The sequence below is a fragment of the Ptychodera flava genome, assembly GCF_041260155.1.
Source record: "Ptychodera flava strain L36383 chromosome 3 unlocalized genomic scaffold, AS_Pfla_20210202 Scaffold_26__1_contigs__length_13983176_pilon, whole genome shotgun sequence".
In the NCBI taxonomy this organism is placed as follows: Eukaryota; Metazoa; Hemichordata; class Enteropneusta; family Ptychoderidae; genus Ptychodera; species Ptychodera flava.
Window position 1 is genome coordinate 12,334,627 of NW_027248280.1, and position 26,616 is coordinate 12,361,242.

Consider the following 26,616-nt stretch of genomic DNA (forward strand, 5'->3'; position numbering starts at 1 on the left):
ACGACAAAATTGGCCTTTAGTATGATTTACAGGGGAAGGGTAATTCAAATGATTGGTTCTATAAAAACGAGAATAAAGAGTCGTGGAAATGTTCATATATTTTTTACGTTGTTAGAGGATGTATTTTGGTTTTAAGGTGGCGAAAATTGACAATTTTATGTGGTTATTCTTAGTTATAGGGACAAAAATAAAGGGAAGTCAAAGTTGAAGGCCACAATTTTGTTTTGACAGTAATCAACCATTATCTCAAGAAGGTAACAAGTGATTGAAGTACAAATGAAGATATACATAGTCACAATATTACTGAAACAGTAGCAACAAAACAAACTTTTCCCCGAAGCTACCTACGCAAAGGTATGACTATGGCCAGGTAATATACTGGATTTTTTGACGTATAGTGGCAATCGATTTTCTACAGTCGTCAAGGCCCCGACCTATTCTTTATACCCTGTATTTTTTTAATTTAAAATATATTCCAAAATGGAAACCTAAATACAAAGCAGTGTATTCCTTGGAATGAATGTCAAGTCTACAGAACTGCAAAATAAAGAATAGTGGAATCATACAATATTAAAGAATGGTTTTCCTGGATTAATGGAATATAATTAAGATGCAATATTTTTGGCTTAAAATTACAAGTTATAAATGTGAGCCTTTGACTCTGATGTCACTTACAGTCTATGGTTTGTATTCTAAAGTCTGATAATTTGTCTAGAAAACGAGTACAAGGTAATCCGAAAAGACGCACTTCATTTCATTTTGCATATTACGAGGATTGAATGTTGTCTGTTGTATGGACAATTATTTATTAGACGTTTCAGTAGTTGCTTCAGTGACTAGCAGTGAATGGCGCCCCTACGGCTAACTCCGCTTCTAAACTGTGTGCGAAAAGTACAAACTTTTGCAAAGCGTTAACTCGTTCAAACGTGGTGTCTATCTCAGGGCATGTCCTTGCAAACTCTGAAAAGGAGGCTACCACCATTGTTAAACACTAGAATCTGTCTTAAGAAGATTGCATTTTCTCAATGCAGAGCAGTAAGTTATTGTCGTCAGCTTGCTAGAGAACTGCGCTAGGGAAATGTCACATTATCTCTCCTTCCGTAGAAATCTTTCTTTTCTCTCGCCCGGATTTGAGTGTTACACCTGTTCAACTTACAAGTAACAGTAAAACTGAATCATTATGACATGACCTCCATAACACTTAGAAGAGATAGAAATGATGCTCAGGATAAAGGATGCAGGATGATCTGTTCGAATTTTCGGGCATGTGAAAACAAAAGAAGTATAACCTTAATCATTGTCTTTATGATTTCAATAAGGTATAAGATTTCAAAATATAGTTATCCTCTTCACCCGTTTGGGTGATAAATCATTCAAATGATAAAGCATGTTAAACTGACTGGATACCGAATACGATCAAATAAGCAGTTTTTTCATTGCTCGTTGTTAACAAAGGTTGATCCCATTTGGAAGTGGCGGCAAACTAGTCACATCTAAATAGAATCTTTGTAAATATAGTAAACCACAAATATCACATAATGCACCTAAAAATCTCAAAATGAATTAGTAGGCTATTTGCAAAATACTATAAAACGTGAAGTGTGAAAAAATCAATTTTCCAATAATAAATATTCCTGCTATTCTGTTGATAAATTTTAAAAGTTAATTAAATATTTTAAGAAGGATTTCAAACAGTTTTCTATGAAATTTATTGTGTTTTAACAATGCAGTTCATGTCCGTTCACGGGACAAATGTCAGAAGAGGCAAATGCGTGTACACAGCAATTTGATCCCTAAATGACATCTATCGTTACAGCCATATTGTCTTCTTCGGAGGAAAAACTGCATAAAAACAAAGTAAAGATTATCTTAAGTGAAGAGCACAAAACATGCAATAATATGGCGACTAAAGTTCAAAATTATACGATTGAGACCTAATCTTCCCCTCAGCTTGACGCATGCGTAAGAGTGTCAACTAGCTGAATACAAGTCGTCTCCAAAAGTAACCAACAAACTTGAGTTGAAATCTAAAAAAACCTACCTTCAGTGTAGTCCATCTCCTGACTCTCTGTCTTTTTAAACATATCAATGTATTCAGGAAACTCTATCTTATCTCTATATTCTAGATATTTTCTGAAATTCTTCTTTTCCCGGTATAGGGCAGCCAAATAGTACAGGCCTGTAAATATCAATTAGCTATGTTAACGATAGGTTGATATTGCTTCAGATATATTCGAAGTTGATATATCCGTAAATTTATGATAACAAATTAATAAACAGTTTGAGCTGTTGCATAGAAAACATGTTCTCTTCATTAAATCGAATGGTTTGTTCCTTTCTCTTCAAATTCACTAAACAAGCTTGTGCATGTTTACAACGTATGGCATGAATAAAATGTATGACTAATTGTGATTAGTCTTCTGTGCGTGCGTCAGTGCGCATGTATGTATGTATGTATGTATTATTAATTATTTATTTCGGACAATGAGCATGTATAAAATATATGTATGTATGTATGTATGTATGTATGTTATGTGTGTGTGTGTGTGTGTGTGTGTGTGTGTGTGTGTGTGTGTGTGTATGTATGTATGTATGTATGTATGTACGTACGTACGTACGTACGTACGTACGTACGTACGTACGTACGTACGTATGTATGTATGTATGTATGTATGTATGTATGTATGTATGTATGTATGTATGTATGTATGTTTGTATGTATGTATGTATGTATGTATGTATGTTTGTGGCTGTGTATGTATTTATGCGTATAGGTTTGAATGTAGGTTAGTAGTTAAGTACGTTTGTAAGTAATGATACTCCGCATTATGCTTGCAAGCGATTTTTGTGCGAATGGTTACATGGATCCATCCAGATCCATCCAGAATAGTATAAGTTTAATAAATGCATTCACACAAATTTCCGGCTTAGACATAAATTTGAATAAAACAGAACTGCTATTTCTTGGCTCTTCCAAACGGCTCTGGAAATTCTCAGGTGACCTACCACCTCTCCTCAAAGAAACCAAAACCCCAATTAAATTTTTAGGAATTTATATAGGAAGAAATAAAAGTGAATGTGATAAATTAAATTTTTGGAATAATTTACGAAACCTTAAGGATAAACTTGATATATGGAAATCAAGAAATTTGACCATAAGAGGGCGAGTCACCTTAACAAAATGTTTTGGTATTTCCAAGTTTATTCATATTATGAACTCTATTTCAGTCCCTAAGTGTATGGTCCAAGAACTGAGTGCAATCCTTTTTAACTTTTTATGGAACAAAAAGAGACACCACATTCGAAATAGTACATTAATTGGAGAACTTGATATGGGAGGCCAGAAAATGGTAGATGCAACCTTGATGAACAAAGCCCTTAAGTTGTCACACCTACAGCAATTACTACAAAGTAAATCCTCATGGACCCTCATACCGGCCTTTTATTTCAAAAAGGCTGGAGGTTTAGAATTTCTTTTAAAATGTAATTTTGATGTAAACAAACTCCATGTACAACTTCCACCCTTTTACTGTAATATGCTTCAATATTTCAATGAATTCCGTTCAAGTCCAGAAACTCCCGAAGAAGTTGCGTCAGAAATAATTTGGAACAATCGAAATATATTGAGTAATAGAAAATCCTTGTATAATGAAAAGTGGCTCCAAAAACACGTGAAATATGTAGGTGATTTCTTTAACGAAAAAGGAGAACTACTTTCTTGGCAAAATTTTAAAGAAAAATATGATGTTGGGCAAGATTTTTTATTGTACTATAGAATTCTATCTGCAATACCTTCGAAGTGGAAAAATTTATTGAAAAGCGAAGGAAACGTAAAGATAATAGAGGAAAACTCACATAGACATGTACAACATATGCTTCAAGGAAAACAGACGACCACTGGGCAAAATGCTTGATATACAACAATATATACACATATACTGATTCTGTACATGTGTCAAATACATTCAGTATACAGTACGTATGCTAATAAAATGCAAAACTACAGTGTACACTTAGTGTGCAAACATCTGCATTACGTATACTCATGATCTGCATAGAAATACGCTACGCATATCAACGTATTGGAATGTTCCATATACAAAGATATACGCTGCATATGCAATTAGTATTTTGTTCCATATACATCAATATACGTAAATATGCTAAGCGCATATCAAGCATTTTGTCTAGTGAAAATTTAAGACAGACTGCATACGCAGGGCGTCGCACATCGAAATGCAAATGTTTAAGTTATGCTGCCTTTTTGGGGGCCCTGAAGGTTTTTTACAGAGCACGGCAAGCGTCCTCAAATTTTACGTATCACGCCCGGGCCCGGTGCCCAAATACTGGACAATCGCGTGCATTTCTGAACATCCTCAATTCTGGTTGCTACGCGTGTTGCTATCCGCAAACGTTCCATTCGTACACAAAGCCAGAACGAGATAAGGAAAACGTCTGCTCGCTCGGATCGTAGTTGAGCGTGGCGACATTGGAGCCGCGACGGTGACATCGGCTTACATTGCTAAAGTGTAGTGAAATCCTGTGTATGAGTATAGTGATAAGTGAGTTAAATTCTGTGCATACTAAGTGCGTACCTGTTCAGTATAAATCATAATAAATTGACATCACGTTTTTGTCCTCCTTACACCTTGATATCAGCCTTGATTTCTCTTGATCACGTATTAGTACGCATGTTGCTTAGGGCGTTTTAGAATTCTGCACATAAACAAATGACGTCATTATGTATGTCAATCCGCGACGAGAAGCGGCCATGGCATTTTTGAAAACTTGACAAAAATGGCGATGAATATTTGATATCGCACGGATTTTGTGGCCCCTGGTCGTACCACAAACAAAAAGAGAAAATCAAATATCGCGGCGTGCAATATGATCGGTTCCTTTGCAGGAAAAAAGCTCCGGTTGATGACGTATACCCATATATATATAATATATATATATATATATATATATATATATATATATATAATATATATATATATATATATATATATATACATATACTGATTTGCCGTTATCGATACCGTGCTCTCATGACATTTTTACAAAAGGTGACCAGATGTGTATATATATATATATATATATATATATATATATATATATATATATATATATATATATAGACTGATTTGCTGTTATCGATACCGTGCTCTCATGACATTTTTACAAAAAGGTGACCAGACAAATCCACACACGGAAACATGAAAGGCATATCCATCGAAAATCGAGTCGCTAAAACTATAGCTATTCCCGAGAATCGAACGGGGTTACCGTCGATCGTTTTATTTTAGTGGCTCATTAGCGGCGCGTCTGGGCTCCAGTCGAGTCGTAAGGCTAGGTCTAATGTTGACGTTGTACCTTGCGATCCCGGTTGGCGATAAACCTGAAATCTACACCTCAACGTAAGTTGAACTGAACAAAAGAGTACCGTTTAATGTTCCGGAAAGCGAATAGGAGGCAAAAACATAAAGTCATTCGACTAACAACGATAAATGTCCTTCATTACACAAAAAAATTCAGTAATTTTTGGCTCGGAATCGCACCTGCAGCATAAGGTTGTAGCGAAGACATAAGCTGTCTATATTAGCAGTGCGCTGTAGAATGCGATTCATTTCGAAAGTTGATATTGACAACACTCCGAACAGAACAGAGTTTTGGTCAAGTAACAAAATTAGGATGTATCTACGTGTGAGATATGTGTCATCAAAGTCCGTTAAACGAAAACATTGACGACCGAGATAGGGATCCGAGTTGACACCGGCGTAGACCGGTGACGGCAGCGCTGTGGCCACAAACAATTATGCAATTTGGCCTACTATGTGTCATCGAACTGAATCTTTCGCGGTCGCCAAGGTCGAAAACTAGTGTGATATTTTCAAAAGCCACGACATCTCTAAGATTGTTTCGATCATATCGTTGCATTTTACTTCATAAATCTATTCGTAAATATTCTAAATAACTATGGCTAGCCGTCGCTAGCGCGGCGAAATCTATGTCCGCCGATGGACAACTTGCCATTGCATCGACAGCGCGAGACAATGATTGACACATTCAAGTGACCGAATCCGTATGTCTGATTGTTAGAGATACCGATCGGTGTATCAAAATTTCAACTTAATGAGATTTATCTGAATGAAAGTGTCTCCTGAGTGAGGGGCCGCCTTACCCGTTAAATGAAAGTAATCCGCGTAAATAAAACACAAATCGCGACGCAATCCATGCAATTGTTACAATAATGTTGATCCATCTACGTCAAAGAAAAATAAGAAGACTGTTCATGAGATAAACACTCGTGTTTTCGCGGAGCCGCATAACTTCTCGCCTTTGGCTCAAAGTTGTACGGCTCATTGAAAAACACTCGTCTATGATGACGTCAAACAGTGAAAAATACCATGGGATTATATATATATATATATATATATATATATATATATATATATATATATATATATATATATATATATATATATATATATATATATATATATATATATAAAATGAATTTCGTCATACCTTTGACGCAATGTTCTGCCTCTCTTTGCTGTTCAGACTTCTGATTCTCAGAGACTCTTATGGATTGTTGTTGTTGCTCATCAATCATAGGTATCTTGCTCTTTGTCATCTGATCACCCTCTCCTTTTAATTCTTGTTGGTCTCTGGCTCTTTTAAGATTTTTTGACGAACTTTTGGTCATGCCTGCATTTGTATCATAAAAACCACAAACAAGCATGTGATTGCACTATTATGGTCCAACAGGCACTGCACAGGCTTGAGTATACTATAATTAAAGTGTGGACACAAATACATTTTAGACAGTTGAAACGGTGTAATTAAATGTGCCGTTGTTCTCATTGACAGAGAATAATGATTAGTCATGTTGTAGAGTCTATTTTTGTTTTTATAAGATAACATTGCTGGAAGTACGTGCACGACAATCAAGTCTTTACTTCATTTCACAGATTATACCATAGTGTCCAAAAGTTATACTTCTGGTAGCAATCTGAGGCTATTTAGTAATTTGGTACAATGTGCATGCAACAATAATGCCGATTGAAATTTTAAATCATGTATATAAACGAATAGCAAACGAAAGTCAAATGTGTCACATTACGAGTACCAGGAATGCCAGATATTTCAAGACGTGGACTCAAGTTACCGTATTTTTCGATCAGCTCCTCTCTGCACAAGAAATATTCTTCGTAGTCAATGGTTGTGTCGATTGCTAAGTGAAATGCTCCGATTTTATCTAAGAGCTCCTCAGATAGGAATTTATTTTCCATCATATCCTGTAGTTTGCCCTTCTCATATTCTGACCTTAGAAAGTCAAGTGAATCTAATGACAGACAGTTCATAGTGTAGGAAATACTTTCATGACCAATGTCCTTCACTTTCATTTCGTCATGTTGCGTATCAAGTTCCTGGCGAATTTCTTCAGACTTCTCCTTGACCTCGTCACTTTCATAAAAATCTCTCTCTACTTCCTCAACTGTTCTTCCACTTTCTGGCACGACTTCGCTAACTATTACCTTTACTTTCATGTCACCTACAAAGGCAGAATGTCTTGTGAATACGCTAAAAATCGCTTAGTAAGATTATCTTTTTCTAAAAGAAGCCAAAGGTACATTCACATCTATAACTTGCATTTGGATTTGTTTGTGAACACAAAGAGACGCAAAATTGGTTCACATTTAGGACAAATGATCGAGATGACACATACCTGGATCACGTTCCTGACTGTTCCTGCTTCGTGAATTCTTTGAAAGCGTTGCAGGCATTCTCTTTATTTGCTGGAAAGCTAATGAATAAAAAAATGTGAATGATTAAATAAATAATAAAAAATAATAAAATATGTTTATAAATTTATTTAATTAAATACATTAACGATGCGCTTCCCATGAACAAGCGTAGGAGAAGGAATAAGCTGTTCAATTACCAAGGTTTCCTTCTTATATTTTACAAGACAAAGTCATTTAAAATATGTTAATTGAAAATAAGTAGTGGTGATAGTAAAAGAGAAATTAATGAATAGGAAGAAAGTTTAGATCACTAGTGCTCCAATATTTGTTTGTTTTGCATGAAAAAGCAAAATCCAATCAACTATTTATACAGGTAATACCTTGTGTTGCGAAGGCAAGCTGCTTTTCTCGCTTTAAGATGATGCCATGTTTACTCTTTGCATCATCCTCCACCACTCTAAAAAAATCATCGTTAATTCTCTCCAGCTCCGGCTTCACCTTTTCCTTTATGGCGGTTCTGATTTCTTTTGCAATTGTCAGGGTAGTGTCGTATGAACACAGAAATTTACTGATACGGTCCTGCAACTTATCAGAATCGCTCATATCAACGACAAGGCTTTCTTCATATTTAGGCAGATGCACCTCGATCAGTTCATGGCTTTGAGATCCCTCTGGAATAATGATAGGAACAGCAGCACACATAGCTGCTAGTGTCAGATTGACATAATGTACGGAAAAGTTATGAAGGAGGACAAGATTTGTTCGTCCAAGTTCATTGTAGAAGTGTTTAGCTGATGACATTCGGCACGGGAGAACATGTAATTTTGAATTTCGATCCCTACATTTCAGAAGAGTGGATTCACATAGCTTTGGTACCCCAAGAATCTTCCATTTCAGAGGCGATTTCTTGCTTTCGTGAAAGGAGTCTGCCACCGAGTTCAAGGCCTTAACGATTGCACTGTCACCTGTCAAAGAAGCCAGTTCATGTTCTTGAAACAAAGACAGAATTTGAAATTTTCCACTTTTGTCAACAGGTTGTGGCGAACGAATCTGGAAATAATGTTCGTCTATCATCGTTGAGAGCCTCGAATGTTTTATGCTTTTACATTCACGGTATATCCCTTCGTACTCTGCGAAGATACTACCTTCACTTGAAAAAACCCAGCTTGAATCTTGGCCTTCTTTAGTTAAACACTCAAGGCGAAACTCGAGTTCTCGATCACCACAATTGGCAATAACCGGCGTAATAAAGTCACTCTCGTATAGATTTATAAGGTAAAATGTCAATCCCTCGAAGACACTTTTTTCAATTTCGAAAGCGGCCTCCGAGGTTATCATTCCAAATCCTAAGAGAAATCGGATATTAACCAACGTTTTCAAATTCGGAAAGTAATCTTTGTGGTGATACAGCCAGTCAGGGTTGGGCTTTTCATCCCTGCTCTTGAATTTTCGAACCGGTGATGGTGGTATGAGCTCAACTCCATATCTTCTCGCCTCTTTTATTTCTTCTTCAGTTGCTGTCAGGGTAGTGCAGTAAACAGATATTCCGAACTCACGAAGAAGACGGACTAATATATGAACTGCATCGCTTACACCTCCTTGGATTGGACCTCCCCATTTATAGCTCGCTATCAAGGCCTTGTTTTCCATTTGTTTACTATATATATCAAGAAAGTAAAAGAACAGGAACTAATTTTAATTAATTCACCGTTAACAATTTGAAATAAAGAATGTCTAGAAAGAAGAACTTTGTGGTTCAAATGATTTGTTGATCCAATATCAATTTTAAACCCACTTTAAAGACCTACAAGGTTTTTGAGAATAAATCTTCATTACTCATTATAAAGTGTCATTTTTAGCTAATGTGTTCCCAAAAGCTATTGATGGATGTCTGTCTTCCTGTCTGTCTGTCTGTCTGTTTGTTTTTCTATGAGACTATCTGTCAACACGAAATTTCTAGATCCCATATTCAAATGCTAAACAATCTCCATACGTTGATGTGTTTGAAATTGGCAAAAAACTGATACGATTGTAGTGGGTATGGATTCCATGTTATATACTCATTTACTCAAGAAAAAACTCATCAACAGTAAAAACGTCTTCAATGTATTTGCTACAAATGTTGATCACTGACAGATATATAAGCCATGAAATGTGTTAAAGGGTGACATGAAATTGAATTCCTTATGAACATATTTTATGAACATGAATAAAACATAGCTTGATACACCTAACAAAAGTTGACAAAACTTGCTGTGCATATTAAAAAAATATAATTATACTAGTATAAAATTAATAAAAATCCTTAACAGTTTGAGATCAGCCAATATCGAATTTGCCTATCTAACAAACTTTTCTTATCAGGGATACTAATCTGAATTTACTTGCAAAATTGACGAAATTTGCAATGCATATTGAAGATGCAATGATATAATTTTCACAATAGTTGTTTGGCATTTCAAGATAAGTCAATTACTAATAAATTGCATATCTGACAAAATTTCTTAATTAGCGATATATGTCTGACTATACTTGATCAAAATTGACGAAATTTGTTATATATTGCACTTACGATGATGTAACAGGAATGAACGATTTTAAGTATTTTAATATAGATAAATTACTAATTTAAATATCTAAAAAACGTTCCTATTTATGGATAGTTTCCTGATGTTAATTGATTAAACAATGACCATTCTTTGAAGTTACTGCGATTATTGAAAGTTTTTTTTATAATTTATACTTCGACAAATTTCTTATTTATATACTTTGATGAACTTTCCTAGTTACAGATAGCTCAACAGTTTAGATCAAAGATGACAAAACTTGCTTAGTATATTAAAAAAGGCTATAATTAATGTTATTGAAAGTCCTTTTTCGGGTTTACGTCAGTAAGTTGCTAACTTGCATATTATCAAACTTTCCCAGTTAGGGTAATGAGACTTGGAGGGTTTTACCAAAGTCTATGAAAGTAACCATGGATATTGATAAAACAACAAGTTGTATTATTTAAAGACATTTTAACAATATAATGTAAAAACTAATGTCGGCTGATCGGTTATTTGTATATTTGATGAAATTTTGAAAGCTAGTGATAACTGGAGGCACTTGACCAAAGTTGATGGAAGTGAAGTGGTTTACATTGACGATCCAAATATATACTAGTAGTTACAGGCTTTTTGCATTTCTGAAATATATGAACAATAGATATGATATTTGAATATATTACCCAAACTATCGACGCAATATACATGTTAGTATACCGTACACACCATGATAAAGATATTTTTCAAACATAACTAGTTGTCTCTTTTAATTTGCCTAGTGAGCCTGAGCAAATTTGTGCACATCACATTGTGTGACTTTTTAGTAAGTCAAATGACAGCTAACGTTGGTGTTGTTTAGCATGCCACATTTTGAAAGTCACCGTTTGTGCTCAGAAGCACAAGTAGTTACGTACAAAACAGCAATTTTGAAATAAGTAGAAATATTCGATAGGTAATCATCGAAAATATTATTTACTGCATAACCTCGGAAAAAAGGTTGAGTAATAAACAGATTTCTGCCTCATTTCAAATGAAATGGATCAAATTTGCTATCGGTAGAGATAAGGGTAGTGATACAATCTGCTGCTCATTAGCATATTTTTCTTTGAATGAGAACTTCATTTGAATAAATTCCTTTTTATCGTTGAGCATGCATCTGCATTCAAAATACACAGATGAAATGTGTAGCGGTTTTAAAAAAAAAGGCCCGACCAAAGTTGTCCTTAAGAATAGGAATGTCAAGTTTCAAAGCAATTCTACAAGGGTGTTCAGAAAATGTGATGTTTTGACCAACAAAGTTAAAATTTGCATAAAAATACCCATATATAATGTCACCGCTATTTGACCTAATCTGGCAAAGATCAACCCTAGGATCATACATACCATGTGCCAAAATCTGCGAAGATCTGTTCCAGAGAAGACAATTTTTGACCAACAAAAACATTAATAGTAATAGTGGTAGTAGTTTGTTTTATTATAGTGACCTGAGGAAAAAAACCTCCCAGCCCAATTGGCTTATAAGTCACCTTATAATTCATTATACAGTACAGGAATGTGAGGAACAGGGTATACAATAGTTGAAACAAAACTTGTTAGAGTATGAAAAGGAAAAATACTTTGCTATTCTTATACAAGTGTTCTTTACTTTTTATTAACGCTTTTTCAATATATTTCGCCGTATTCCGGATTCTTAATGGATTTGTTAATAAATACCTTAACCTATCGTCTGTAGACAAATTATCATAATCACCATCCATGTCTATATAAGTAGTACGATAATCATTATAAAAACTACAATGTAGAAGGAAATAAACTTCATTTTCGATAACATTTTAGTTACAAAAAATACATTATCTGTCAGTTACTACTTCGCCCACGGGCTTCCTGGGACAATGAAAAGCAAGAGATGGCATATGCGACGCCCTCAACGACCATCTGAAGTGTACGTTTCGTCTTTAGGTGTAACTATGGACGCGCGTGCGTTCGTACGACGATAATCTGAAGTGTACGTTTCGTCTTTAGGTGTAACTATGGTCCTCGCGCGCGTTCGTTCGACTTGTCTCACGGAAGCGAGTGAGAAGGTTATAGATATACCAGGGTATGAAACACATTTTCAGCCTTCTACCGTGGCCGAAAACGACACAGACCCTCTTCAGTTTGTAATTGCGTCGTTCTGTTAGAGCTGCGTCGTTCTGTTTTGATCTGCGCTCTTCAGTTTGTAATTGCGTCGTTCTGTTTAAGCTGCGACGTTCTGTTTTGACCTGCGCTCTTCAGTTTGTAATAGGCCAAACCCGGAATTCGAATCGACCACGGTACAAACAAAGCCATGTGCGCAAACGCGCACAGACGTACGTGTATTTCCATACGCGTTCAGTACACATGTGGGTTTGTTTGTACCGGCATCACGTGATTATTTGGGCGTACTGAGTATGTAGAACGGCGTACGCATCGCGTCCTTTTTATTCCGGAGTAGAACCATTGCGTCGTTCTGTTTGAGCTGCGTCGTTCTGTTTTGACCTGCGCTCTTCAGTTTGTAATTGCGTCGTTCTGTTTGAGCTGCGTCGTTCTGTTTTGACCTGCGCTCTTCAGTTTGTAATTGCGTCGTTCTGTTTGAGCTGCGTCGTTCTGTTTTGACCTGCGCTCTTCAGTTTGCATCGTTCTGTTTGATCGTCGCTCTTCAGTTTGTTTTGTTGTAATAAAGGGAAAGCAACTCCACACATCGGTCATATCTGAGTTGTTTGCATTTTGTGTATGATATTGTGTATATTGTGAGTGTGTATCATGTTTGATTGTTTTATGTGAGTATTGGTTAGCCATGGCGAATGTAATAAAGGGAAAGCAACTCCTCACATCGTTCATATGTGAATTCTTTGCGTTTTGTGTATGATTCTATGTGTGTGTATATAATGTTTAGCTGTTTTATGTAAAGGGTTGATTAGCCATGGCGAGACGTACCCGTAATTTACGTGTCTTGCTGTTAACCCACATTGGAGCGGAGAGACTAGCGTTACACTGCAATCCTTTGAAGCTACGTTTCGAAAACAGAGTTTTCTTCATCAGTCACTTAAAATTCATTTTTGATTGGTGAGACATGTTGAATGATTGATTGATTTTATGTGTTAATATGTTGTTCCACTGAAGTTTGTTGTTCAATTACGGAAGCTATGTCTACGGTTTGATCTTGTTGTGTTTGTGTATGCTCATGTGAATCGGAGTGCCATCTATTGTAGCTTTTGTGAAGTCTGGCATTTATAAGTATATCGCATACTTCTGTTCCTTCTGTATGCGATTATTGGTCGCTCGAAGGTTTGCAGCATGAAAAAAATATTTTGGACAAGATTTCACTGACGTTCTTGATCCAAGGCTTAAATAGTATAAAATCATGGACTTTTGTATAAAATACAGCAAAAACGGGCTAAGTGTCAAAGACACAAGGAAAAAAAGCTGGAGCAACAAAAAAGGACCTCGAAATTAAGAAAGTGAAATAGAAAAACATGAAAAGACATTGATGAAGTTCAGAGAGCTTTAGATGATATTTACGAAGTCAAAACACAAGGTATTATTCAACGTGCTAGAGTAAGATGACATGAACTTGGTGAAAAAAAGAAAAATCATTACAAAAATCACATTCGTAAACTTCAAGCATCTACAGATTTAAATGAAATTTTAAACACGCAGAAAAAAATTTATCGAAATTTATACCAGACTACACATTGTTTTCCTGAAGAAAAACCAGAAGAGTTCACTGGCGCGATTTGCATATTCCTTTACTGTCAGAATTACAGAACAAATATTTGTGAGGGTTATTTGAGTCTCGAAGAGTGCTACCAAGCTTCGAAAAACATGTCCAGTAATAAAAGCCGGGGAATTGCGTTTCTGGCCCTTGTATGGGAATTTAATTGTACTAAGTTTCAACTATATGAACACGTCCATATGTAGCTGTGATATCGCAGCGGGACTTGTGGCGTGTATTGAACGCGCTCGGGTCATTGGGGTCATCGCCCACAGTCCCGCTGCGAGCCAACGCATAGGCTTCGTTGGCAGTTTACTATGAGACCGACCGTATCGTAGATTTAGCTCGCAAAATAATAAAATAGATAAAGCATGCAAAAAATAAAATTATACCTACTGTATCACTGACTATCTGAGACTCATCTTCTACTCCTGCTAACGAGCCCGACCATGACAACATGTATTTTCAACCGTTTTTCGGTGAGTCGTCGATGGTTCCTGCTTGAATTTGAACTTTTGACCTCCAACGTATTCAATGCGTTGTACGCGCGATCGAGCAAACATCGTAGAACCGTTGACGGCTCACGGGAAAATGGTCGAAAATACGTGTTCTTATCTTCAAGAAAGTTAGCAGGCGCACAGAATGAGTCTCAGATAGTCAATGATAAAGATGATATAAGTTTATTTATTCAAAGGCTAATATAGTTCATTATTTTGCAAGCTAAATCTTCGACACCGGTCGGTGTCGTCGTAAACTGCCAACGAAGCCTATGCGTTGGCTCGCATCTGGACTGTGGCGATGACCTCAATGACCCGATCGCGTTCAATACACGCCACAAGTCCCGCTGCGATATCACAGCTAGTCCATATGGAGAGTTGTCAGTGTCAGTTTCCCAAAGACCAGCTACCATTACTTTGATTGTAAAAAAGAAAAAGATCGTCTGTAGCTGAAAAATTGGGGACCTATTTCTCTTTTAAACTTTTATTATAAAAATTGTTGCCAAGGCCCTTTTAATTCGAATTTCAAAGTTTTATCGGAAATAATTTACCCAAATCAAGCTGGTTAATATGTGAAAGGTCGCTACATCGGTGACGTTGTTTGCAAGATTTTAGACTCCATACACTTTACAAAAGAAAACGATATTCCTGGTATTCTACTTTGTATTGATTTTGCCAAGGCATTTGACTCTATTGAGTGGCCTTTCCTTTACTTTGCTTTAAAGAAATTTAATTTTGGTGAATCTTTTATTCTATGGGTCAAAGTTTTATACTGCGATATTTCTAGTCATTAATAATGGTGTCACCTCTGGTTAATTTTAAGTTAGCAGCGGTTCAAGACAAGGTGATACTCTTTCACCTTATTTGTTTTTAGTTTAGAAAATTTGTCCATCGCCATTCGTCACATTCGCATTCAAATCGAACAAAATGAGTTAAAATTGCACAATATGCAGATGACATCACTCGAATGTTATCAGATGTGAAATCTGCCGAAGAATTTCTCAGAATAGTTGACTCATTCGGCAACATCCCCGGCCAGAAGATCAATAAGGAAAAGAGTGACGCACTATGGTTAGGTAGTAAGAGAGATTGTATATACACACATTAATCGACTCAATGTACCGCATCATTTAACAAAGGTAAAAACGATGTGTGAAGTTGCTCTCCCTCTACTACCTATGACTCCACGGGAACCCATGCCAAGTTGCAATGGTATTCTCCAAGTGACCGTTCAATGTTTGTTACAAAATGTTTACTCCAGTACTTCCGTGTTATGCTGAAAACAAACTGAAGAGCACAGATCAAACAGAACGATGCAGTTCAAACAGAACGACGCAGGTCTAACAGAACGACGCAATTACAAACTGAAGAGCGCAGGTCAAAACAGAACGACGCAGCTCAAACAGAACGACGCAATTACAAACTGAAGAGCGCAGGTCAAAACAGAACGACGCAGCTCAAACAGAAGGACGCAATTACAAACTGAAGAGCGCAGGTCAAAACAGAACGACGCAGCTCAACAGAACGACGCAATTACAAACTGAAGAGCGCAGGTCGAAACAGAACGACGAAGCTCAACAGAACGACGCAATTACAAACTGAAGAGCGCAGGTCAAACAGAACGACGCAGGTCAAACAGAACGACGCAATTACAAACTGAAAGAGCGCAGGTCAAACAGAACGATACAGCTCAACAGAACGACGCAATTACAAACTGAAGAGGGTCTGTGTCGTTTTCGGCCACGGTAGCCTTCTCCCATATAGCCTATATAGACCTCGAAATACGCCACCCCAATCACAGTTTACGTTTTAGAACACAAAGAAAACTAACGTGCAGCTGTTTATTTTTCACTAGTTAGGCGAACATTCGAGAGAATGGTGAAACAATGTGTGTCACTTTTTCTCGGTACGTGCGTTACCAAACTTCGTTTTACGGTAAATCGGACTGTCGCAAAATTAACTGCAAAACGTCATCAAATTTTGCCTTGAAGAACGGCGTCGTTCAATTTCGCGCGACTTCATCAGTGTGTGGCATGGTCTACCGTTTTCGTCCGGTACTCGGAATATACAGCTAAGTAGATTTATTGTTAGTCTATTAGATAATGTACCATTGTTATTTATCAAGTTTCCGGTAGCTGGATTAGGTTTATCAGTCATTTTTATCGCATTTTTCAACTTCGATTAGTTGGGTGATGAACAGTCTCATGCGATGGCATGGTTCTGCTGACTGCTGTACAGTGTCGATGTGTCATTTTCCCTTTGGTATTGTAGCCGAGCACTTTTTTAATGCCGGGTAACCTTATTCGTTAGGGTTTCCATTGTATCTAAGCTTCTGGATTTTTATATTTTCTTTCATCCTGTCAACACACGTTGCATAGTATTTGGTCTGCACATTTTCTATCAGCTGGTTTTTCTCCTTCAATGCCTGCATCAACTGTTTTCTTGTCATGTAGCCTCCGGACACTGGATGTTGTTGGTTGGCCAGATGCATCTGTCTCGCAGTTGAAACGTCTCCTATTCCGTGCTGACTTCAGACAGTTGTACAGTGTTCTGCAAGCCTCGCATCTGTTCGAGAAATTTTGGACCATACTGCAACAACTTTTTGAGTATATGTGACAGTCGTCTATGCCGTGTTTTTCAGCCTTGCATATTGCATCATTTCTCAATTGTATAGCGGTACACGATTCTCCAAATAACCCTTCACAGGGTTGTGAATCAAGATCTCTGAATCCTCCCTCACCATTCGGTGTGATTTCATCACTTTCTCTAAGTGACAGATTGAGGTAACAGTATGTGATATAAGTAAGGGAACTGTATGTGTACAACTTTCTGATGTATACCAGTTTTACCCTTAAGGTGTATGAATTGTGAGTTTTTGTATCAATTTAAGAAGTAGAGAATTTTCTATTCAACAGTAACACTATTGTGTGTTATATATGGATCTCCAGGTTTTATTAAAATGGAAGGCACACTGTTACAAACACATTATCAAAGTCTGTTGTAGACATGTAGTAAAATTGATCTGTATTCAGCAATCTGTAGGTAAGTGAAGCAGCTATATACATGTATAGTGTCCATTGAAAGGCACAAGCTATGTGATTTATTTACACACATTTTACGATAATTTGATAATCCAATAGTATTGTCAATGTCATAGTGCAGCTATGACTAGGCCACCTTTAAAATGACTAGGCCACCTTTAAATTCATCATGTATTTTGTAGAAATTTTTCCATTGTTGGTTAAATTTTGCTTTACAAAATATGTTAATGTAAGAGTTAGGCCTAATCTAATAACTTTCATTTTAGGGGGGGAGGTCCTTCGGGTATTCTCATTTTATCAAGTAAAATTTTAAATTACTTTACATGTACATGCTGTTAAAACAATAGTTACTGGCTACCGGTAATATTTAATCAGGTGGCCAGCTGTGAACTTTGTTTACACAATTCCTGCACAATGACCTGAGATGTAATGTAAACATAAATTATTGTTTCATTTTTGATGAAGAAAATCTTGAAAGATGTCATTGCTCTACTTAAAAAGTAGTACACAGAGTTGATATTGAAATTTGCAGTCATTAGCTGGAACAGATAATTGACACCAAGCAAAGTTTAGCATAAGTTGGGAATAAGTTTTGTTCTGCACACTAAAATGGGCAAAATCTCCAACACAGCTGAACTTTTGCACCATGTACATAGAGAAAATTCATGATTGGTTCCACCCAGCTATTGGTTCATAACAAAAATGGTGCTATAGGAGAATTCATGCTCTATGAAATTCCTTCACCTGCACTGCACTGCACTGCACTGACACTTTTATAAACATAAATCCTTCATTTTAAATAAAGACAATCTTTGGGAAAATCTTTTAATTGCTTCACTTGAAAAGGAGTTCATGTTGCCAGTTAAGTGAGATGTGCAGTCATTAGCTGGGTCAGCTCAACTCACCTAGCAAAATTTAGCATGAGATGGAGTTACTTCACTGTACATATTTTAAGGTGGTGTAAAGGGTATTTTTTGGACCAAAACTTAATTCAGATTCAAAAACACGTTAGAATCTAGACTCTGCCAAAATTACACCTTGTTGACCTTTGGTGAGCTAAACACCATGAAAATGTATTTTGATTTTAAATGAAAATCATCACAATACCATGAAAAACAAAAAAATGTAGAACTGTTGTACCTTTCATAAGCCTGAATTTTCAAAAGAACAACCCAAGACTGGGTTAAGTTACACAAACTACGATTTATCTAGAAGAGGCATGGACCATCACCGCTCTGTTCATTCTGCCAAAACAGCAACGAGACACTAGATCATCTTTTCTACACCTGTAAATTCACTGAGACCTTCTGGAACGAGTTTCACACATTTTTCGAGGAATCTCTCAGTTTGTTCATGAGACATAACTTAAATGAAGTGCTCTTTGGCGTTGACGGTTACTCTGACATTCATAATCACTTGCTACTGTTAGCCAAAAGACACATCTATGCCATGAAAATGAAACAGAGTAAACCACACTTTGCAGCTTTTATGTTGCAAGTGAAATTCAACTACCATCTAGAGTACGAAATAGCTCTGGAAAAAGACAAATTAGAGAGACATTGCAACAAATGGATTTCAATTTTACACAAAATTGTAGATAACTAAGCACTGTACTTCATTTTTATCTTAAGTTCATGTTACTAAAAAATGTTACCAATAAAACAATTTTAAATACAAAAAAAAAAAAGTTGAACAAATTGATTGTTAGTAGGGTTTGACTCTTGCGTTTATGACTTTGAACTTTTTTGTATGAATTTTTTCAATACTCTTAATGTTAAACATGTTTCACAGATTATCTACAACTCGAATACTGCACATGTGTGTGTTATACCTTTATGCCATTAGAGAGTTCACGTTATCAAGATAACTGCAAATAATTGGGGAGGTACTGGTTAGACAGACAATTCCTTGCTTCATCATTTATTGATATATTTTAACACTGATATAACATGTAAGGAAATAGGATTTTTCTGTTCCTGTTATTCATAACATGGCCTCTGTAAATGTCAGATTTCTATGTCTGGTTCTGGAACTGACAATGAACACAATGTACAAGTTTTTACTTAACTGTTTCTTTGATTTCCTGAAATATTCATCTCATGTCATAATTGTTTAATTTTACATTGTCTTTCATCCTGTCAACACAAGTGGCATAATATTTGCTCTATGCAATTGTCTGGAGATTTTACTGCCTGTGAAGCTTCACAAAAATGAGTATTTAAATAATTGATTTTTCTCTGTTTGATAAATAATTTTCAATTGCATATAGCCTGACAAAAATTGTTATGAATGTAATCAAAATGATTGTCCTCTTGTGACCTAGTGTAATGTATAGACTGGTAGCTACAGAATTCAGTCATTCCTATTTGTGTTGGACACCATTAATTCAGTATGTTTGCAACAAAAACAGAAAAAAGGTCAGTTAAGCACGTACAAGCATTATACAGGTGGAATTTATCCTTTCCCATAGGTTTACATTGAGAATCGCTGGAAAAGCAGTTCCTATTGCCATTTTCATGAAAATTTGCACATTGCTAAGTCAAAAGAAACAAATAATAGTGATAAAATGATATTAAATGGTCACAATGGTTAATGTGGAGATAAATGGCATTGGAAGATTTCACCCATAGAAAAGGCATTGGTGAAAAATTCATGGTCTTGTCTCTCACAACAGAGCACAGTGACCCCCATATTTTAAAATTACACATTTAATACAGTAAAGAATCCAAAAATCGACAATTTAGGGAAATGACAATACTATCAGTTTTATCGCTTGTACATCCTTAATATGTCCTGTGTATGTACATCAAATTTTCATTATGGTATGTGACAAGGACTCGCTCAAAATTGTTTTATGAACAAAACAGGATACCGTCGTGAACCATCAAATCTTCTTTGTATCCTTTGCACTTGTGGGAAGGTAGACATTATGCACCTGCCAAACTGATCTTTTGTGATGCCATGATTATGGCTGCAGCAGTCGACATTGTATGCCTCTGATACTGTGACCATTTTACCTGACACTACTGCAAATGTTTGATGAAATCTGAGATGAAAATAAAGTCAATACATGTTATTTGTCATAGCAATATTTTTTGTCTCCACAAACACTCACACCAACATATGGAAGCTGTATTAAAAATTTCCATTAGGAAAAAATAACCTGTTCCTCAGATCCACCCCTTCTCCCTCCCTTATCTGATATAGAATTTTACAGTACATTTTCTTGAAATTAAAGAGACAAAGTTGCTCATTTCCAAGTTTTAGTTGATTTTTAAATATTGCTTTTCTTGTTCAGAACAGTGAAATGGGCTCAATCACTGGTTGTCACAGCTCAACCCTGTACATTGACATAATGCATGATTTCTTCCATCATTTAATTTTTGGTTTGTAATAAAAAAATGTATCATAGAAGAAGAATACATGTGTTATAACCATGTACAGAGTGAGAGTTTACTTGTATCATCTGGTGATTGGGCATATTTCAGTCACAGAATTGAATAAATGATGTTTCAAGAGAACCTAACTAAAATAATGTCAAAAATGAGTGACTTTGTCCCTTTAAACTGGATATTGTTAAAACTGTTCTTTAGGTTTTCCTTCAAACTAAATGTTTAAACTATTACTTTGCTTCAATAGTGGTTCAGTGGTTTTGCATTACCAAATTTATAAAAGCCTCAAAATATTGTGCTTGCCTATAGCTTGTTCTAAGAGTTTCGAGTCCTTTATAATAAAATTATTTGGTATTCCAAGTATGTTGGAAGGAAAAAAAAATCAGTCCTTGATTTCACTGCCAAAAAAAATCAGGATCAGTTAAAAAACGTTTTTTCTTGATAATTAAAAATGACTGTACATCAGCAGAACTTTATGCATGAACTGCAAGTGTTCCACTATGATTTTTTTAAGCCTAAAAATGCACAAGGTATATCCTAACTGTACATAAACAAGACAATAAAAAAATAAAGGTGAATCATGTTTAGTAGTCTTGCTCTTGTGATGACGTAAATATATATGCAAATGAGTGTGCCATCGCATTTTTCACCTTTTTCATTTTTTTTCCCTTGTTTGAGCTTACAGTGTTCAAAACATTTGTTAAATTAAAAAAAAATGGAGTTTTACTAACCTTTTGGTGACGGTGACTGCCGTGGAAAAAAGTGTCCCCCCTGTCCCCCCTTTTTGGTAACGCACGTCCTGGGAACTCATATGAGCGGTTGCATACCCATCCTAATACATACAGTGTACAAACGCGTCTTGGCCCTAGTAACCAGAGATCGTCTGCTGGTCCGTCGCGTGCCCGTCGCGTGCGGCGGTGTGCGTTCAGTTGTGGTTGAAATTACGTCATTTCAGCCTCAGGTGTAGTCGATCGACCCCGGCCGTGACGTTCGTGGGCAAATGCCTGCTTGTGCGGATGTACACAAGCATGGATCGTGTTTACGTACTGAATAAAGAGATTATTATGCTAACTTTATTTTGGGTTTCTTTAGGAAAGGCGTCTGCGCAAGGTTGATGTTCCGGAATCTTCCTTCTTGACGGGAGGTCAGGGTTCACGGGATAAAACGAATGTATAACGCAAATTTGATCGGTGAGGGCGTACTGCTAAAATCGCTTCATTGTGCCATGAAGCCCATGCTTCGCCTCTGTATCTGCCAGTTTCTAAACGCAGAGGCAACACTCCAGATCGAAATTGCGCCAACAATGACCGCTGACTACGAGAAAGAGTCATGTAAACGTATGGTTCTATTTTATATACATTTTTGAATAACATATATGTACGGAGCTTCGTTTTATCCCTAGCATTTTCAAGCCACGTCAATTCCTGTTGGAGGCGTAATCGTTCCTGTATTATGGAGAGATCAAAAGGCAAAAGAATATCCAGATACATATCAAGGTTTAAATCATCAAAAAGTTTACACATTTCAAACGACCAATTACAGTGATTCAGTGTGAAATCCCAAAGAAATATTTTCTTAGTCAACCTGTTCTCATCTAACTGAACAAGGCGGTTCCAATATCTGATCATGGAAATGTGTCTACGAACTGCGCACGAGTTCCGTCCTGTATCTCCTGTAATAGCATGATGGGTGTATATCTGTGCACTCCAAGAAAAAAACGAAGAGCTCGATTCTGTACCATATCACATTTTTCATGTTTACTAAAGCCCAGACTCCTGAGCAATAATCAAGGATGGGAGCCACACATGATTCATACAATTTTGTATAGGTAGTGAATCCCATGTTTTTCAGTGTTTTAAATTTACGATTTATAGCTCCTAATGCTCTATTCGCAGATTCGGCTAGGGTCTTAGACGTAATAGTAAAGTTTAGAAATTCGTTCAATACAATCCTAAGGTATTTATACATGTCAACATAATGCAAAACGTTTCTGCCAATGTGAAACTCAAATGCACTCCTAGGAATGTCTTCTTTACGAAAATGAACAACTATCGATTTGAGATCATTGACGGCAAGTCGCCATTTTTCGCACCACTCATTTACATAATCAAGCATTGATTGCATGTCTGTAATAATAACTAATATGATTATATTAAATTAATTATTAATAATTATTCCAACACAAAATATAATTAAGATTAATTTGAACAAATCTAACTAAAGTGACCCAAGGAAACCTACAAACTAATTTTAAAACAAATTTGACCTATTAAGTGATTTTCGCAATTTGCAAGATTTTGCCATTTAACATAATTCATTTGATAAAATTCACATCTGCCATGACCCAGGGACAATCTGTATAGCAAACACATGACGCTAATTTTGAGGTTTTTATACATACATACATACATACATACATACATACATACATACATACATACATACATACATACATACATACATACATACATACATACATACATACATACATACATACATACATACATACATACATACATACATACATACATACATACATACATACAAACATACGTACATACATACATACATACATACATACATACATACATACATACATACACACACACATACATACATACATACATACATACATACATACATACATACATACATACATACATACATACATACATACATACATACATACATACATACATACATACATACATACATACATACATACATACATACATACATACATACATACATACATACATACAGACAGACATACATACAGACAGACAGTTAGAAGACAAAAAGACAGAAAGACAGACATACATCTATACAGACGCAATGGACTTACCACGTAAGCTCTCTTTTGTATATAAAAATATACCCATTCTTAGCTTGAAATTGATCATGAGAGAAATCGTTATCATACCAGAGCCTGTGAAGGGGCTTCAATGTAACATAACAAGATCATGTTCGTACGCGTCAATGACCTCTACCACATCAAGCTGCAAACTGCATTCAAAATTTGTTGGTCGGCATAATTTGTCTGACGATAACAGCTAAGCCCTGTGCTAAAGTTTACTTATCTTAGTATATGTGATAGCAGTGTACCTACCTTGTTTTCTCGTTTTTCTTTCCAACCGTCTTTGAATTTATCGAAGGAGTACTTGCACTTGAAGAAGCGGTATCTGGCTTTATAGCTTTATCATGCTTGTCGTCGGGCAGGTGACCCGTGGCAAATGCAGAGTGACTCATGGCGTCGGTGTCAGCATCAATGGCGCCTACTGGTAATTTGCGTACTCAACATGATGCTATTGAATTCTAACAGACGATTTGGGTGCTACTATGCACAGCAGTGTTCCGGGCCGTAAGGAGCTGGATGTCTTCGTGACAGTCAACCTAAAGGTGAATATTTACACAAAACATATTATGTCAAAGGCTTCACGTAATTACCAACTTTGCCGACATAACGGAAATAATTACACTAGGCCGTACTGCGTGTGTTTTCTAATAAGGCAGCGAAGGGGCAGAAATATACCAGCTATAGAGAGTACAAATTGCAAGTTGCCTTTATCAGGTCATTCGATTTTTTTCCGGTTTTGTGAACATACCTCTGTACTGAAAGGTTGGCGAACAGAATAGCTAGGTTTATCGCCATATAAGCAGAGTTGGATCCTGGGCTGTAGCTGTTGATCATTACTTTTACTTTAGTGTTTTAAATGATATCCAACTTTAACTGTGATGACTCAGCAAATACTCTTAATAGCGGTACGAATGTTTTGTGCACAACTTCGTTATCTAGCTAAGTGTAAAACCATTGAAAAAAATCTCTACATTTAATGCTTTTACTCAAATTATAGACTCCTGAACAACGCTGTTTCTTGGTGAGAGAGGAATTCACGGCTGCAATTTTATGTCTGCCAATGAGTGCCATTGAGTAAATGCCACTGGTCATGTGAGGTCATGATATAATGTGTGTTTGCATTGTGACCATTGTGAGTGATACAAACTCTGCTTCAAGTCAATTGAGCCGTGGTTTCGCGACAGCATGTATAAACATGTTGAACAGCGCTTCTTTGTTTATAAGGATTCCACTGTGTTTACTGGCGTACGTAAACATCTTTCAGGACACGTGATCGCAGTTTGGTTCTCGTACCTTGTATGTAGTTTGCGTCCAATGTCCCTCTTCGAGACAAAACTCAGAGTACTGTTCCCGAGGTCATTCACGTTGACATTTGACAAAGCGTGCTATTATTATAAAACGTATAAAAATGTTTGACAATTGTCACCTTTACCAACAAAAAGCATGTACTTCATCGTGGCAACTTTTCCCCGCACAGATTTAGGCGGGTTGGTAGGGCTGATTTGGGGTGAAAATGAATGAGTTTATCTTTTTGTTTACGCACACATGTAAAGGATATCGCGACATTGGCACTTTAAGCATTATCGGATAATATTATCCAAATTCTCTAATTTAGAGTGTCATATTATACTAGTGGAGAAGTGGCCGATGTCCGATATGGTGTTTTATAGGATAATATCAGACAAAATCGATGATATCGTCTAACATCTACGTTAGAGTCTAATATTAGACGAGTGGGAAAGTGGCCGATGTCCGACATGTTTTTTTATCGGATAATATCGGATAAAATTGATAATATCGTCCAACATCTAAGTTAGAGCCTAATACCCTCCACGGGGCAAAGGTCAACACTGTCTTGTAGTTGCATTACTAAGCACAATTTACGATCCATGACGGTGTATACCCATGACCACCTCTGTGCGTCTGTTGCCATGCAATAGTGAGAACACAACAGTGCGCAAATGGCAACTGTAGTTATTGCTGTCTTAAAGCGCTCACAGCTCTAACTGTTGCTTCTTTCTTTTGTCTTTTGTCTTCAAAGCTGTATTTTCAAGTCTGTCACTTCCAATCTCATGTCGAAATGCCAATTGTTTAACTTGTTTATACTAGATTTATCTGTGTATTATAAAATGTAACAGTTGACAATTAATGAAATGACTACGACAGTACTGTTACTCACCTCCCGTCTCACCGCCATCTTGAGTTGTCTCTTGATTATCGTCCTTTTTCGAACTCTCCGGCGATTGCCATGATTTCGCGCAAGCCAGCAACGTAACAGAAATACCTGGCACGTTATTCTTGTCTACAAAATGCTTCCACCAAGAGGGACGCTCTGACTCGTACTGAACTCAGTATTCACTCAGGGCTGCGTTCCCGGTGAGCTCTTTCTGATCCAAATAAAATATCTTTCATATCTGTGAATATGTTCCTTGAAGTGACCGTCGTGGCAGAAAAAAAAAAACAATTTAAGACAGACTGCATACGCAGGGCGTCGCACATCGAAATGCAAATATTTAAGTTATGGTTCCCTTTTAGGGGCCCTGGACGTTATTTACACAGCAACTGTCCTCAATGAGAAGCAAGGTCTTTGTTATTTAAAATGTGTTGTATGAGGCTGTGTTTGGAATATGCACGGTTGGCTGACGAAGTATACAGTGACTGTAAGTAAGCTGCCATCAGGCTGTCTGCATCAGCGTTGAAGACAGGGTCTCAGGGAGGGTGGCGGTTTGTCTCGCATTGGTGTACAGAGCAGGAACTTTACGAGTTTCAGATAAATGCGCTTTTTTTGAAGACTAC

General features: G+C 36.6%; 1 protein-coding gene across 1 annotated transcript in view; it reads right to left on the reverse strand.

Moving 5' to 3' along the window:
• LOC139125968 (uncharacterized) overlaps nt 1–26,280 on the reverse strand; it is a 58,792-nt gene extending 32,512 nt beyond the window's left edge. Inside the window, exons 1-6 of the mRNA XM_070692042.1 lie at nt 26,000–26,280; nt 24,073–24,356; nt 8,135–9,411; nt 7,736–7,813; nt 7,175–7,561; nt 6,532–6,714 (exon numbers count right to left, since the gene is read on the reverse strand). Of these exons, the coding sequence (XP_070548143.1) occupies nt 6,532–6,714; nt 7,175–7,561; nt 7,736–7,813; nt 8,135–9,411; nt 24,073–24,212 (2,065 nt within the window). The 5' untranslated portion in view covers nt 24,213–24,356; nt 26,000–26,280. The remainder of the gene's footprint in view (nt 1–6,531; nt 6,715–7,174; nt 7,562–7,735; nt 7,814–8,134; nt 9,412–24,072; nt 24,357–25,999) is intronic.
• Nucleotides 26,281–26,616: the final 336 nt, after the last annotated feature.